The sequence below is a fragment of the Mus pahari genome, chromosome 3 (assembly GCF_900095145.1).
Source record: "Mus pahari chromosome 3, PAHARI_EIJ_v1.1, whole genome shotgun sequence".
In the NCBI taxonomy this organism is placed as follows: domain Eukaryota; kingdom Metazoa; phylum Chordata; class Mammalia; order Rodentia; family Muridae; genus Mus; species Mus pahari.
Genome location: NC_034592.1, coordinates 108,488,262 through 108,504,638, shown reverse-complemented (window position 1 = coordinate 108,504,638; position 16,377 = coordinate 108,488,262). Strand labels below are relative to the sequence as shown.

At 42.4% G+C, this 16,377-nt stretch overlaps 1 protein-coding gene across 11 annotated transcripts in view; it reads right to left on the bottom strand.

The window, feature by feature from the left end:
- Positions 1-547: 547 nt before the first annotated feature.
- Slc12a1 (solute carrier family 12 member 1) overlaps positions 548-16,377 on the bottom strand; it is a 78,617-nt gene continuing 62,787 nt past the window's right edge. For all 11 annotated transcript variants that reach the window (XM_029536878.1, XM_029536881.1, XM_029536882.1 and 8 more), the window contains 7 exons: positions 14,560-14,703; positions 10,751-10,882; positions 10,376-10,487; positions 8,989-9,075; positions 4,397-4,532; positions 2,742-2,809; positions 548-1,830 (listed from right to left, as the gene is read on the bottom strand). In XM_029536878.1, the coding sequence (XP_029392738.1) occupies positions 1,695-1,830; positions 2,742-2,809; positions 4,397-4,532; positions 8,989-9,075; positions 10,376-10,487; positions 10,751-10,882; positions 14,560-14,703 (815 nt within the window). In that variant the 3' untranslated portion in view covers positions 548-1,694. The remainder of the gene's footprint in view (positions 1,831-2,741; positions 2,810-4,396; positions 4,533-8,988; positions 9,076-10,375; positions 10,488-10,750; positions 10,883-14,559; positions 14,704-16,377) is intronic.

Here is a 16,377-nt window from a genome sequence, read left to right as displayed (position 1 = left end):
AACAAGTTCACCCACCCTCCAGGGCAGCCCACAGCCAGCGAGCCACCCTAATCATGCAGGAGTACAAGGTCCAGGCACTCTTCTTCCTTCTTGGGGTTACATTGAAGGGACATTCCAGCTCCAGATTGCTGGGCAAGCCAGCCCTTAGCCCCCACATCTCTGCTCACCATTTCCTTCCTCCCATTCCAGACTCCTCCCAACCCCAACCAGTCCACAGCAGGGGGATGTGTTGCTCACAGATACGCGTCATGCCTTTCCTAGAGACACACTCTAGTATTTCAGAGGAATCTAGGTCTGCTTCACTCGGTCAACAGTCAGGTTTCAGACCCTCAGGGCCAAGAGGCTGCGGTAAGTCCAGGGAGGTGGAGTAGGGGAGCCAGCTGCGCAGGCCTTGCTCTTTGCCTCTGTTCTGCCCACTTCTGAACGAAGCTAAGGTTAGAAACACTCACCCTGAACCCCATCATTAAGCAGTGCGGGGCCACCGGATGCAATATTCATGCTCACATCTGCAAACCATTTCACAGTACAGAAAAGGAAAATATACTACTTTGCCAAAGCAAATGAAATGTAGTGATTTTATTTCAGGTCAATTTGCCCCCATGAACATCCCCCAAACAGTCAACATATGCCAAGAAAAGACAAAACCAAAACCAAGCCATTTATCATATAAGCATTTTTTTTCTGTGATTAAATATTATACACACACTAACAAGAAGAAAAATCAGCACATGTATTTTTAAATTTTCCAGGTGTCTCCATTTATATCTTAGTTATTCTGTAAAGCATGGGTTAAATACCTATATATTTAGAAAGTAAGTAAATGTAGGCTCTAGATACATTTTTAATAGTGGATTGGAAACCCGTGAGGTTAATTTTCTACGAGATCATCGATTTTTATTTCATCTATGCAAACCACTTAATTAGAGAGAAAAAAATAAAGTAGTACTAAGGTAGAAATTCCAAAATATTTAGCCAGGAAGACAACAGATATTTGTATGTTCAGACTCTATTTCATCTAAGTGGAACATGGGTCTCTTGCTCACCTATCTAATATACCTCCAGCTAGCAGCAAACGCACGCTATGTGTGATCAGAGGTTAAGCTTATTATCTGCTGCATTAAATAATCCTTATTTAGGTAACTGCTTTGAACACTTTGTAGACTTCAGTCCTTCTTAGAGTTTCCAGATATTGATTTTTAAATCTTCACAAACTTCTCAGGAGGCCAAAGCAGAATCAGGCCCCAGACCCAGCAGGTCTTTTCCTATGATAGGCACCTGCTTTCACCATACCAGCCTGTCAATAAGAATTTAAGGAGAGCCCGCTGTGGGCCTGTGGCCTGCACCAGGGCCAGGCAGCAGACTCTGCAGAAACAAGAGAGAAAGTTTGCCTGGAGCTCACAGCTAGATTAGCATATCCTGTAAGCATGTCAGCCAGCTTTTATTAATTTCTTATTTACCAGCAACAATGGAAATGTGTTTTTCTAGGAGTCTCATGGCTTTCAATGTTTTGTAAGCTAGTGGGAAAAAAAACTCCCATTAATAATAACTTTTTTAAAAGACAAAACTATATAGAGTTGGTTAGGCTAGTCTCCAGAGGTTTGTATATTCATAGAAGAGGTTTTACAACACAAAGAACCAGATGTGTTTCGGAATTAATCAGACACCAAGGCACAGCATTTCTCATCCTTCTCGCTTTAAGAGTAAAATGTCAGGACATTTTTGTGATTTCCTCTAACCAGTAACACAGGAGGGAGGTTCTTGGTCAGGATTTCTAGCCACGCCATGTACAACAAATCCGAAATAGATCCTTTTCTTGCCACTGGAAGGCTCCTGACAACAGGGAAGAAAAATTAAAACCAAAGAGAAAGTTACTGCCGGCAGGGACATTATCTGCACTTCTGAATTAGTAATGAAAGGTTTATCACACCCACTCCCCCCCAGGAAAGCACAGCCGTTACTTTGACTACAGAAATTAAATTGATGCATTTTTCAGATAATGCAAGCATCCATAAATGAGAAAAGTGGCTTAATCATTTATACAGACAAAATAGAATTGTAACTTCTGATTTTTCATTAAATAAAGAATCTAATCAAAAATCTCCATCCAGCCTATGGAGGCAGTTACTTTTGCCTTCAGTATTTTCTGGTTTTTTTGGAGGGGACATTAGATGTAGCAGTTCTCGAGGCCACATCATACTTTAAGACACATACATCTTCACATTTGGGGCAGTTCATGAGGTAAACATGAAATAGCTGGACATTTCCCCATTTTTTAGCACCAATCTTCATTTTATGAGTAATATTTTCAGTAGGTGTTTTCCTAACATTGGTAGGACCATGCTATAACGAATGAAAATAGAAAAGCTCATGGCCTTTTGCCTTTGTTGACCTGTTCCCACACTGTACAGAGCCCCGGGAGTTAGCCATGAGCATACGCAGCTCAGCATCTTCCCTCCAGGGAAGATGCTTGTGAGTCCCATGGCCCACTGGGACTATTGGGAGGAAATTTCAGAGTTCAGGCTCCTGGAGCCGGGACCATGTGGCCTATAAGGGTAGCATCAACATGGACACATATTTCCAGCCCCATGAGTGTTGTTGGACTGCTAGAAAATCCAAGCGAGTTCTGCTGAAGTCCCCAGGATTCTGTCATCCTGTCTTAGGGAGACATTTATCTTCCTTCACTCCTACACTGGCCAACCTATCTTAAAAAAAAAAAAAAAAAAATCTTTCTCGACACTTACAACACGATGAGGTTGGCCGCTCTGGAGTGTTCCTGTAAGAGCTCGTTCAGGCGAACTTGGCGGTAACTCTGTGGACAGTATTGAGACTGAGTTGAGTGCAGGTCTACCAGAATTCTGAATGAGAATTTATCTTCTCACCTCAAGTCATAGATAAGCCGAAGATACCATTTTTAAAAGCCATTTCTAAAACTAAATAGGGTGTGCTCTTAAAAATGATGATTTAATGTTGCAAGGCTTCATGGGAAATTTTAGAAATGTAAAGTGAGTCTGGATTGTCATTGTAATATGGTGGCTAATGAGTTTCTGGGGGTGTAAAGCAAACAAGACAGATAACCAAAGCAAACAAAGAAACAAACAAAAAGACCAGAACAGAGAGTTTGGGAACAGACTTTCATTTGAAGAAAGCCAACTGAACCTTGCTAGTGCTTTGATAGCTTAAGATGGTAGGTTTTGTTCTGTTTTCCTTCAGCTCCCTGACAATATTCCTATGGGACTAGTTTCCTGTAATAAGCCACCATTGTAAAATTATTGGAAAATTATTTTACAGTGATGAGAATAATACTTACTTTTGTATTTCACTGGGTCAGAACCACCCTCAGGTGTCTGCATTGCTTAATTATACGCTATGTCTCTGTAAAAACTGGATACTCAGTTCCACGCACAATTTATTGTTCTATCCCAGGGTTGTTTTCCTGATACTGATAGACTTAATATTTTCTTCCTCTAAGTTTCCCAGCTTAGATCCTAATACAGTTTATCTGTGTTTGTAGTTTTGAAGCTCCTGTGACCCTTGTCCTTTAACGTCCAATTAAGATGTTGAGTTTTGTACTTAGATCAGCATCCCTGTTTTTTGTTTGTTTGTTTGTTTGTTTTGTTTTCATTATCAGAACTACCCACCAGTTCAATTTAAGTTCAGACCAGAGAGAAACTTCTGGTTGTTCTCTGTCTGCTTCAGGCTGGCCTAGGGGTTGTGATCCTCTTGCCTCGGCCTCCAGAGTGCTGGCATTACAGGCTGTCTAGGAAAGCTCATCCTTTTTCATCCATCTTATGGTGTGTGCCAGATTCAACTTACACACACACACACACACACACACACACACACAATGTTACTTTATCATTCCTGTGTGTGTATTACACTGTTTGTAGATGTCAGGGGACAACTTTTTATGAATATATTTTCTGCTTGAACAGTAAGACCTGGGGATTAAACTTGGGACATCTAATGAGCTATCTTGCTAGCATCAGGTACAACATCTGTATTCTTTATTCTAAACAATACATCATAATTTCTATAGATATTTTTGTTAGTTTTTCACAGCTATGTTTAACAGGTCTCTGCTATTGTTTAAATTGTGTTAAACTTACCTTTACCACATTGCATGATTAATGACTTATTTTAGGTTATTAAAAATACATTTCAAAGGAGACATCACAATATGAACCAATAACTTGTTTTGTTAACTTAAAAATAGGTTATTTTCTAGAAAAAAAAAGGAAAGATTTTCTAAATGATTATATGCAGTCATATGATTGAAAAGCACCTAAAAATGCAGGGTGCTCAGGAAGACAGGTTGACCAGATGTCTCATATTTTGAAATCAACCCCTTTGATCTAATTAGACAGTAAAGTGAAAACTTAGGAAGACAAGTCCTTACCTTTTCCTTGACTGCTTCCAGTTCTGCATCTGTAATTTTCCATGGACTTTCTCTTTTTAATTTCTCAGCAGTGGTCAAATCTTTGTGGCTTTCATGAAGCCGATAAGGTTCAATCATCTCTTCAAAGACTTTCCAGCTGAAATTGGAATTGTAAAGGAGGTCTCACAGTGGGAAACGGACTCATTATTTCACAGATGCGTGGAATCAGAGCTGAATAGTATGCAAATCTTTTAAGAGTCATCTTTGCGGGGTGGAGAAGCCATGGGCACAGCACTCCCTCCACAGTGAAAGCAAGTGGTGGTGTGTTTGAGGCCTTGTTCATTGGTGAGGATCATCAGTATTATTAATTCATGAGCACATAGATAGTAATTAATGCACAGATACGTTTTCTGCATAATGTGGATAAAGACACACTTATGCTGTACCCACTTAAGTCCACACCTGAGTGTCCATTTGCTTGTTATGCTGATCAATGCGGGACTATCAGTTTCTGTAGATGAGAGATGACCTCTTTTCATTGAGAGCTGGGGGCCCTCCTCACTGGCAGTCAACCAGCAATGCCCACTGTTAAGAAGGCTTTGGGCAGAGAGGAAAATAGCCTGGGCTCCCACAGGCTTAACACTTCTTGTGCAAAAGTGTCTGCCAGAAATAATGGTGTCCTTGTCCTGGTGTTTGATGTTGCTGTCTGAGATTTTCAAATGACTATTATTCATGTTTGTGTTAAGCGGGAGGACAAAAATCAATAACATTTAATGCCTAAAAATCTCAGGCCATCTTAGGGCACCTAAAAATAAATCATTGAAGAGAAAGCGAGAAGCTGTGTGTGAGAGCTATGGAACATTTAAAAATTGCAAGGAGAATCTCATTCTTGTCTTACATGATAATCTCTTAAGATTTATTCTTCAAACCGCAGCGCAAAGTAAAGCTTATAATTTATGAAAGGAGTTGTCTTCAGAGCTCTGCTGGAGAAGGTCTCGACTATGAATAATTTTCTTTGGTTTTATATAATTTAGCTTACTTACAATTTAGTAACTTTAGGATGAATGATAATTAGAATCCATACGCTTTGGGGTTAAGACATTAAAATATGAAGTGATGAATTTAATTATCCCATCAGCTGGCCTGATTTAGGATTTGCAGATAAAAGTGCAAATTACAAAGATTACAAAGGAGTAAAATTGTCTCTCCCAGTAAGCCTCTGTTAAGGACTGAAAAGATACTGAGTGCCATAGATTTCTATTGTGCTGACTCACAGAAAGTAGGGGAGATGGATGATGGATGAGCAAGAGAACTGAAGTGACCTATTATTATTTCAACAATACTTTCATTTGCTGCGACTTCCAACAGTGTCAGCCTTCAGAGAGCTGTGAAGACGGTCAGTAAGATGCAGATCCTGGATTATTACTCCAACTTTTGTCCTTGGCATAGCTAACCTGGCCTAGAGAAGGGAGTGACCATGGCCACTGGTAGTCTTATGAGAGCAGCAGATGGTGTGGGTGATTGATTGCCTTGGGAAAGTGAGGGAGCACCATGCTGGCCAGCTCCAGAACCTGGTTTTAATATGGAAAGCACTGTTTAAACTCTACATGTTCTTACTTTTGTAGAGTTAGATTTTTCTAGAACCTGGCTCGAAAATACAGCATAAAAATGATTTCCCAAGAAAACAGAGGTAGAGTGGAAACTGTAGTTGTTTCCACAGTATCTCAGGTGAGAACTGTTCCACCTACAACGTCAACTAATACTGACACATTTCTATAAGGGCTGAGCAAAAGTCAGTTTTGAACCAATATACACCCAGGATTTGGTGCCTATCATGGCTGGCCCTGTGGTGTAGGGAGACAATGTATCCTCAGTGGAGTACAAGTCCTGACTTCAATGACTAGAAAGAGACTAGTTTAGTAGGAGACTTTTTCTCCTACTGAATAGATGGGAACAAGTATGTAGTCCTAGTTGCTATTGTCAGTCATCTTGCTTTGATAAGCTAAATAAACTTTGATTGGCAGCTTTATTCAAGAAGATAGAACAGGAAAAATGAAAAAAGAATCAGTCCTTTGTTATAAAGCTTATTTTCTAGGTTGTTTAATTGAAAGCCAGCTTACACTGGCACTTGATTGTATGTGACAATCATTTCTGTCATCTAAGTCACTCTGAGGTTTTCTTTCACTTACATTTGAAACATAGCTAAGGGACACTGCATTGCGAGGAGACTCTTTGCCCACTCCTCCTCTGATTGCTTGTCCCTAGCTAGCCCTTTGCTGTCTCAGCCAGCTGATCTTAAAGCAGCCACCATTTCCATTCTCCTTTACCTGATTTTTCTTTCCTTTTTTAAATTTGAGAAAAAAAATGAGATTTATTTATTTTTATATGTATGGGAGTTTTGCTTGCATGCATGTCCATGCTCCAAAAATGCCTGATGCCCAGGGACATTAGAACAGTTCATTGGAACCATGTAGGTCCTAAGAATTTAACCCTGGTCCTCTGGAAGAACAGCCAGTGGTCTTAATGCTGACCCATCTCTCCAGGCCCCAAGTGATTTTTTTTTTAAAAGCACCTTTTAACTGACTCTCAGACATATCTGTAATATCTGCTGTTAAATATAAATGAGGTTTAATTCATCATTTTAAAATTAACTCATAACTGTACTGCATTCTACGTAATTTTCTTTATACCAAGGTTTAGCATTATTTTAACTGTATAAAGCTTTCCCCTTGAGAGAGGAAAGGGAAGGAGGAAAATGATATATTTTCATTTCACAAATAGGATATGAATTTAAATTTTTCTCCTTAGCTCACATAAGATTTCTTCCTTCACAGTAATCTTTAATAGTGGTTCTTTTTTCTTTTTCTTTTTGGATTACTCTAACATCTAGTATCTTAGCTAAATTATCTAGTTAATTGCCTTCAGTTTCTTCTTGATTTCCATATAAAGATTGTTGTCTTCGGCCCATGACTTTTAATTCAGTTTATACAATAAAAATGGAATCTAACCACTATATATCCAACATTTCTCATGCTCAATTATTTTCTCATTTAGTTGGCTTTTGTTCTGTCAAATGCCTCTGAGGTGGCAACATTTCACAGTTATTGAAAGATTTACCAAAGGTGATTGAAAGATAATTTAACACTAGCCCCCACAAGCAGATCACTGACTTTGTATAACACCAGGTGAACAAGACAAAAATAGTGACCTGGGGATAGTTGTCAATGGTGACAAAGACTGCTCAGCCATGAAGACCACGATGGGAGCTGAAATTGGGACAGTATTCTTCCCCACCTACCTCTCTAAGATTTGTTTCTGCATGTATTTTATGCATATGAATGCTCTGTCTCCAAGAATACCAAAAGAGGGAATCAATCCCATACAGATGGCTGTGAGCTACCTTGTAGGTGCTGGGAATTGAACTTAGATCCTCTGTAAGAGCAGCTAGCGTTTTTTAACTGCCGAGCCACCTCTCCAGCCACTGGGTCAGGAGCTGCATCCATCCAGAAGAGCTTTCTCTGTTTGATTGCACTACCCAACTTGCTGCCAGAGGCCACGGGTGCTATGGGCCAAACAACTACTTTATGCTTTAAACTAGGGTCTCTTTCAAAGCCTGGGGTGTGAGTGGCCAGCAGGGGCCATGGCATTTTACAAAGCAATGGCCAAAGGGTGGTAGACGGGTGAGAGATGAGGACGTCTCTTCTGCACCCTCTTTCTGGCAGATGGCCTCTTTTCTCAGGACAGTGTACAATAGTCACCTCCATTATTTTATGTTAGTTTACTTTGCAACTTTGATACAGCAGGAAGAAAATCTGTAAAACTCTGAAACCTAATTTACTGGTTTCTTACAGAAGGGAAGTGACTCTCTTTGAGGAGGATAGCATTGTGTGAGGGACACCAGTGGTATCTGGAATAAAATTTAGACACAGAGCAAAAATAAAAATGCCCTGAGAAGACATCATGGGGTGAGGGTCATCGTAGTAAGACAACGTGTGTCTGTACGGTGACAAGTAGGTACACCCAGAATGGAGAAGCCAGTTCATGAAGGTGCCATATCACAGGCTCAGTGACAGAACAGAAAGTATAAGGACACAGGGCAGTGGCTGCAGCAGCTGAATGGAGGCTAGGATGGCAAACCAGGAAGGAAACAGGACTCTCTGAGGAGAGAAAACCAGGTTGAGGGGTAAAGGACAAGAGAAATAACTACTCGTTTAGGAAGATAAGTAATGAAGCCAAACTCCACTACAACAAGACTAACTTGGGTGGCTAATTTGTGCTCAGCATAGAACAAGGGAGTGGGGCTTATAAATCACCATTCTAGGTCTCAGATAGTTTTAGAGCCTCCATTAAAAGTTCATAGGCCCTAAGCACAGAGCCACTTAGTTCCTGGAACCAAATCTCACCTTGGGATGGGGACCCTCTCCTCAAGTTTCTCACCCAAACCCTTTTCTCTCTGTTAAAATGGACTGGGTGGTTCTGCACATAGTTAGTGAAAGCATTTCTTTAACATCTATTAAGAAGTCATTACAGTCAATGCGTTACATTTTCACCCTTTGTTAAGCAACATGAGACAGAGAAGCAGGGGTCAGCCTAGCTTGCTAAACAATTCATACCTCTCTTTGTTTGGCTTAATGTTGATGTCTCCAATTATATGGATGTCTGCAAATTTTATCCTGAATTTGCTGAGAAGAGAAGCCATTCTGAAAAGAGAGGGGGGGGGGAACCACATCACTAGTGCCTATGTAATTACTTTCTGTCAAAAGTGCCTTTGTGTTTGAGTTAAGGTATCAAAAGCAATCAGTGTGGCTTTCAGACGGAGGCTTTTCAGTTTTGATTTACATTAACATACTCGATAGAGATGTTAAGTGTATTCCACTGAAGGCATAAAGTAAGCCCAGAGGTCAGCTGAGGTGGGACACACCTGCTAGCATAGTGCACTGAAGTAGGAGGACTGTGAGTTAAGCCACATTGGGTTGTACAGTGAATTCCAGGCCAGCGTATCTATCTATCTATCTATCTATCTATCTATCTATCTATCTATCTATCTATCTACCTATCTACCTATCTATCCACCTCTTAAGAGGAATCAATATGTGCAATATTATTGCATGACCATTGTAATTTTTCCATTGAAAGTAAATATAAATAGAAGTATATTCTTGCTATAAAATGTAAGCGCACGCTGAGCATGGTGGCGCACGCCTTTAATCCCAGCACTTGGGAGGCAGAGGCAGGCGGATTTCTGAGTTCGAGGCCAGCCTGGTCTACAAAGTGAGTTCCAGGATGGCCAGGTCTGCACAGAGAAACCCTGTCTCAAAAAAAAAAAAAAATGTAAGCGCACATATGGATATACCATAATTACATTCTCCTCAGAGGGAGAAGACACTATAAAAATGGATGGAACGAGAGTCCTGTCTTTATTGTGGGATTCTGGGAGTCACAGATCTCAGGACTTAAGCCTGCATGAAAGACCAAGAGCTGCTGGCGCCTCCCCAGGTTTCCCATGACAGTGTGAGTTAGCCATGCTCTTGGACATTTGTTCTTCGCATGTGGATGCTTCTGCTTCCAGTGACTGCACTAATGGAAAATCTACAAAGATATGATGCAATTTTAGCTTAAAAGTCTCTGTCTCTGTTTGTCTCCCTCCCTCCCTCCCTCCCTCCCTCCCTCCCTTCCTCCCTCCCTCCTTCCCTCTCCTTTCCTCTCATTCCCTCTCCTTTCCTCCCTCCCTCCCTTCCTTCCTTTTTTCCTTCCTTCCAAGAGACAGGATCTCACTATATAGTCCTGGCTTGCCAGGAACTCAACATCTGACCTAGGTTGATCTTGAGCTCCCTGTGTAGTAGACCAGGTTGGGCTCAAACTCAGAAAGATTTGCCTGTCTCTGCCTCTCCAGTGCTGGTAATTAAGGTGTGCACCATGCCTAGTTCTCTCAAAAACATCTAAAGCAGCGGAGTAGCCTGTCCTCAGAGGACCTAGAAAGCTGAGCCACAAGTTACTCACGAAATTTTTTCCTCTTCGATGCGGTTGATCTTTCCTCCAACATAGATTCTTAACTTACAATCTTTCCATTTTTTTCTGAGAGTCAAGATATATGGGATAAGCAGTGTTAACCCTGGAATAAAGAGTGAATTACCACAGAGAAGATGAGAGAAATTGAGAGGAAAAGACTAGAGTGTTATTTTTATCCATCCCCGTTATCAAAGCTGTTAAATGACTTGTGGTCTTTGGGAACTCAGAAACGGGGTTCTCGAGCTGACAACCTCTCACATACATGAACTTTGTTAAAATAACAAGGCAGGAGTTCTGCTCCTCAGTGAACACTTTGTATGGCTTACCTCCATCATCACTCCTCGGTGAACACTTTGGATGGCTTACCTCCATCATCAAATAACCACCAAACATCAATCGTGCCTTTTCCCTGCTTCTTTTTAAACTGAGCACTGGCTTCCACCAGTTTCTGATTGAACTCCCCGACGTGCATCGACTGGATGGTGCTGATGTTGCCGTCTGAAATGGAAGACACAGTGGAGCATCTATTTGTCTTTTGAGGATAGAAACAGCGGGCTAGTTTTAGCTCCTTATTCTCACAATGGAATTATAACTTAGGCATGTGGTGGCTTAAACGTCAAAGATACCCCAAAATATGAAAAGCTTACATTTTGAGTCCCCCCCCACCCCGCGCTGATGGTGATATTTGGGGAGGTTGAGGAACCTTTAAGAGGCTCAGCACAGCTGGAGAAAGTAGTTCAGTGGAGGTGGCCCTTCCGTTATAGCCTGGCTCTGATTCATAGGGCCTGTGTGCTTTCTAGTCTGCCCGACATGAACAGCGTCTGCCTCGGGCTTCTGCTGCCAGAGATGAAGCAAGCCATGGGGGCTCCTCATGAAATCAGGAGCCAAAGTAAGTCTTTGCTCCTTTACGGGGTTTTTATTCTGCTTTGGTTTTGTTCAGAAGACCATGAAAGCATAAGCAGTGTGTGTGAGTTTGGCTGGGAGGGGAGAACAGCGTCACATGCGACATGGATGTAGAAGGAGGCCATGGGGGGTAGGGTGGGGGTTACGAGAGAAGGGGGACAAAGCCGGAAAGGAACAACAAAACCAAACCTTGCCTGAAAAACACTATCATGGACCCTAATTCTGTATGTTAATAAAAGGATTATTTTCAGAACAAGTGAGCTACCAAGGCAGCTTTCTTGTGCCGTGTTTTAGCCCAGTTATGTATGCTCCAGTTATGAGTATGGCGTGTGACAGCGCTAAATAGGTACCCAACCTTCTGAAATTTTAAGTTAAGTTTAATTAAGGGTAAGTTGTATGAATTTTTGTAAATGATGAAAAAAAAAAAGTCCAGGAGACATGGAGGTTGCATATATAATACTTAGAAGTGATTAATATTTTCTAAAATATTTATTAATTTGTTTAAAGATTATTTTTATGTTTTCCGTGTGTGTGTGTGTATGTATGTGTGTGTGTGTATGTATGTGTGTGTGTGTGTGTATGTGTGTGTGTGTGTGTGTGTGTGTACTATGTGTACACGACTGCAGGTGCCTGCATAGGTCAGACGTACTGAATCTTCACGGAGCTGGAATTACAGGTTTTAAGCCACCTGATGTGGGTACTTGAACCTAGGTCCTCTTCCTCTGGAAGAACAGAACTGCTGAGCCATCTTTCCAATCCCAATTTATTTTTATGTGTGTATCCTTGGAGTTCAGCCCAGGATGTTACATTTCCTGGAACTGGAGTTGACAAGTGTGTGCTGCCATGTGGGTGCTAGGAATTGGGTCCTCTGGACAAATAGCAGTGCTTTTAGACACCGAGCCATCTCTCCAGCATCATGTTTAAAAGTTTTTGACTCTGACGTGGATACAGAGGAGTATCAGGCGAACCAGGCCTATTTCCTAACCCTCATCACTGGGTATTCTTTGGCATGCCGTCCATATTATTTCTAGTGTCCTTGCCTTTGGGAATTGTTATTTCCTGGCTCTGATGCGAAGAGGCAGTGCTGGCTGGCCCTGTGCTTAGTCTTCTGAGAAAGCCTCTTTAGAGCTCCCCTCTGATCTAGCAGGTTCTGAGGATGCTTTGCTCTGATCTCCTCTGTCGCCACGCTCTGAGCCTGTCGGTTCTGGGGCAAGTTTCTCAGATTGTTTTTACATCCTTATGACCTCTGAGACAGAAAGTACATTTATTTGTAGAATGGACCAAACTCTGCCCTTCCTTCCATGCAAATCAAAGCGCCAGGAGGAACCATTAGGAAAGCCTGCAGGTTTGGGCTTGATCAAAAGAATTGTCACCACCTCAAGCCCCGGGGGCTGTAGCCCCCCCCTGTAGAGCAGTGTTTGAACTCCTAGGCATGAAAGTACACAGCATTATAACTTTGTTTTTCTGAACACCACGGTAGGTTGACATTCAGAAAAAGTACCTCCTAACCAAAACAAGTGCTGTGATGGAGGTCGAACAAGCCTTGTTTAAAGAATGATGCCAATGCTCCCTCTCAGTGCCAGTGCTTCCTCTCGATCAGAAGAGCAGAGGACTGAGCTTTGACCTTGAACTTTCCATTGCTTTTCCAGACTGTACCACTTACTAGAGATTACTTATTACAAATAAGACAACAATGGGAAAAGAAATGATTTTTAAAGCCTTATTCTAATTACAAATTTTAAGCACTTATTTATTTTGCACATGTGTATGTGTGGGCACATATGTGCCATGGCATGCATATGGAAATCAGAGGACAACTAGGGGAGAGTTACTTTCTCCTTCCAGCATGTGGGTTCTAGGGATCAAACATGGGTGGTCAGGCCTGGTGGAACCTGCTGAGACACCTCAGAGGCCCTAATTACTAATTTTACATCAGTTCCAACTTCATATTTAAACATGGGAGTGTGTGTGTGTGTGTGTGTGTATGTGTGTATTGAGACAGGGTTTCCCTACGTAGTTCTAGATATACTGGAACTCACTCTGTAGACCAGGCTGGCCTGGATCTCACAAGAGATCTTCCTGCCTCTGCCTCCCGAGTATTGGGATTGAAGGTGTGCACCATTTGGGGAGGGGAATGATACTTTAAGTGTGTGGGAGGGAGCTGGGGAGCTGGCTCAGCGTTTGAGCGCAGTTGTTCTGAAGGACAAATGTGGGTCCCCAGGAGTCATGCGCCCACGTCAGATAGCTTATAAACCCCTGACACGCCAGCTCCAGGTCATCTAGTGTCCTCTTCTGATACTTATACACACACAAACACAAACACATACATTAAAAACAAATGATTTTTTAAAACTTGGTGCAAAAAAATAAGGCTTTGCACCATGTGTGGGATACGGATTGTGTTTGTATTTCCTGTCACCCTTATATTCCCGAGGTGAAATGTCAACCTTGGGCTACATACACCAGCATAAGCCAACAGAATTGGACTATTCGCAGGTCAGAAAGTGGTCTTTTAGAGCTGCTGTCACCCTAGACCAGGAGCCAGCAGTACTTCAGTTTGGGTCCTGCCCCTGATAGTGAACCAGTGCCTACCCGTCTCTGGTGTTCTATGTGCATTCTGATTTTTGACCAGCAGAGGGCACCGTGGACCTGATTAAAATCAAATTTACTCACGCTTGGGAAAGAAGGTGATTTTCAAAAGTAAATAGATAAACAACTCTCCTGTTTCTATAACTTAAACAAATTCTCTCATTTTTGATCCTCTGTCCTCGGGATGTCTTCCAGACACGCAGAGATAAGCTTACCACTAAACTAAAACTACAGGCAGTAATCCGTGTAAGCGGAGCGCCCAGCCTCTCATTCTGGTTAGTGACAGAGATGTTTCTAGCTGTATTCCCTTTGCCTTGTATACTAGCTAACTGTATGCCCCTGACACATCTGCAAGGTAAGGATCGTATCGATACGTTGATGGGCATTGCTGGTTCTAAATTTTCTATTTTTCCATCTCAGCAGACATTCCGAGGCAGCCGGTCTGCCTAAGCACTAGCTAACTCCCTATTACTTTTTAATATATATTAAATATTACATATATATTTATATATTATATATATATACAGTAAGGAGGCATACAGTGCTTCATGATGCCGCTTTCCTGGAAGAGATGTTTTGGTGCCTACCCATACTCAGGGTCTTGGATGTTTCTTCTGCCCCATCGTGATGATCGTCTGTGTACCCATCTTGAAATCAGGCTCTTAAGATTTAAAAGTGCTCACCTTTCTTGGGGGCTGGCTTGGTAATGTTCAGCTTGCCAGCCTTCTTAAACAAGCCTCGGATGCCCCCCTTGCCCTCCTCACACTCGTTGTCTTTGATTGCGGCCTCCAGAGCCAATCTCTCCTGTTCCAGTTTCTCCAGTTCATCTGAAGGGAGTAGACAGAGTCAGCAATTTCACGCCGAGGAACAAAGTTTCCAGGAACAATCTTATGTATTATCCTGCGCTTCACATAGTTATAGAATAGGATACACGCAAATATGCACATGGTTTGATAATTTTCTGTCTCAATCATTAAAAAAGTAATGTGTTTGGTAAGCTGTATTCAGGAAGTTATAACAGCTGGCTCAGAAAAACAGCTCCACGCACGAAGTCACGGGGCTTTTATTTGTGAGGGCAAGAATGGCTACTTCTTATTTAAACCATTCAGAAAACCCATCTAGTGAGATGATGTCACTGCTGCGTCATCACCGACTTACAGATCAAGTTAACAGGTAAGGTTTTCAAAAAGCAGCAGTAACAATGGCAGAAGTATGCTGGGCACATATGATGGGCACGAATGCCTCCACACATAGCCAGGCCTCTGAATGGGAACATTAAACTAGGAGCAGGAACCATAGAAAGGTACTGCATGGCGGTGCACACGTCATCCCAGCACGGGAAGCACGGGCACTCGAGAGACCAGGATTTCTAGGGTCCTCCTCGGCTAGACAAGTAAGCTTAATGCCAGCCCCAGGCTAGTACAAGACTATCTCAAAAGGCCAAAGGGGATGGGGAGCAAATTACAGAAAGAGCATCAGATCTTATAAGCGACGTCTCTGATCTTTGAACATAAACTGCAGTGAACAAAATATCAGGCACCCATTATTGTCTCCTACGTGGAGAAAACAAAACAACCCCATGGTGTGAGCACCCAGAGCCAAAGAAGGAAAGAGAGCCCAGGTTTCTGAGAGGATGCCAGAGAGCGGGTAGCTGAGAAGTCATGCACAGCGCTTGAGTCTAAACCAAGAGTCAGACGGTGCAAAATCTCCTTCAGAAGGCTCAGGTCACCGGCCAGGCTGTGGGGTTGCATCTGGCTCCCTTTTTAGCTTCTCTGAGTTTTGATTGTGTTGGGAAGTTCCTAGTTGCAAGTTCTCTCTCTTCCCTCCCCCTCCCTCCCTCTTTCTCTGTCTCTTTCCTATCTCTCCCTCAGTATAAAATATACTATATAATCTCTCCTCGACCTTAGCAAGTGAGAGTTTACAGTCACGTAACAGTGCTGAGCTAACACGCATATTCTTCAACTCGTGTCACATCTCCTATCTCATTGCCTGCTGAGAATCCAGCCTTGGGGAGTAAGCCATCCTCCAAGGGAGAATGCAGAAACTGTAGATTCCCTGTTATAAAACCCTGCTAGGACTTCTGTAAACATCAGCCCTCGGAACCCAGCGCCTTAGCTCTCTGTAAAGGGGCAATTCCACATGAACTAAATCTGTCAGAACACTGTCACACCCCTCGGATGCTGCTGTTAGCCAGCTACTCAGAACCACCTGGCCCCTCTCCAGGTTTTAGCAATTAATCTTTTGCCAGTGGCATGAGATTTAGAGTCGAGTCACCCATGTGATCTCCCCAAAGCTTCAAAGGTTCTCAAGACAAGCAGCCATAGGAAGGCTGGGGAATACAGCTGATGGTGTTAAGAGTTCGGGCGGGTCGTTCTTGCCCTGACTTTAAAAGGTGAGGGCAATCTACAGTGCGTCGGGGCCACAGCCCAGGAGAGCTCAGGTTTTCTGTGGCTTCAGTCATTCACTCTTTCTACGCCTCGGGCCTCCCGTGGACTGAGACA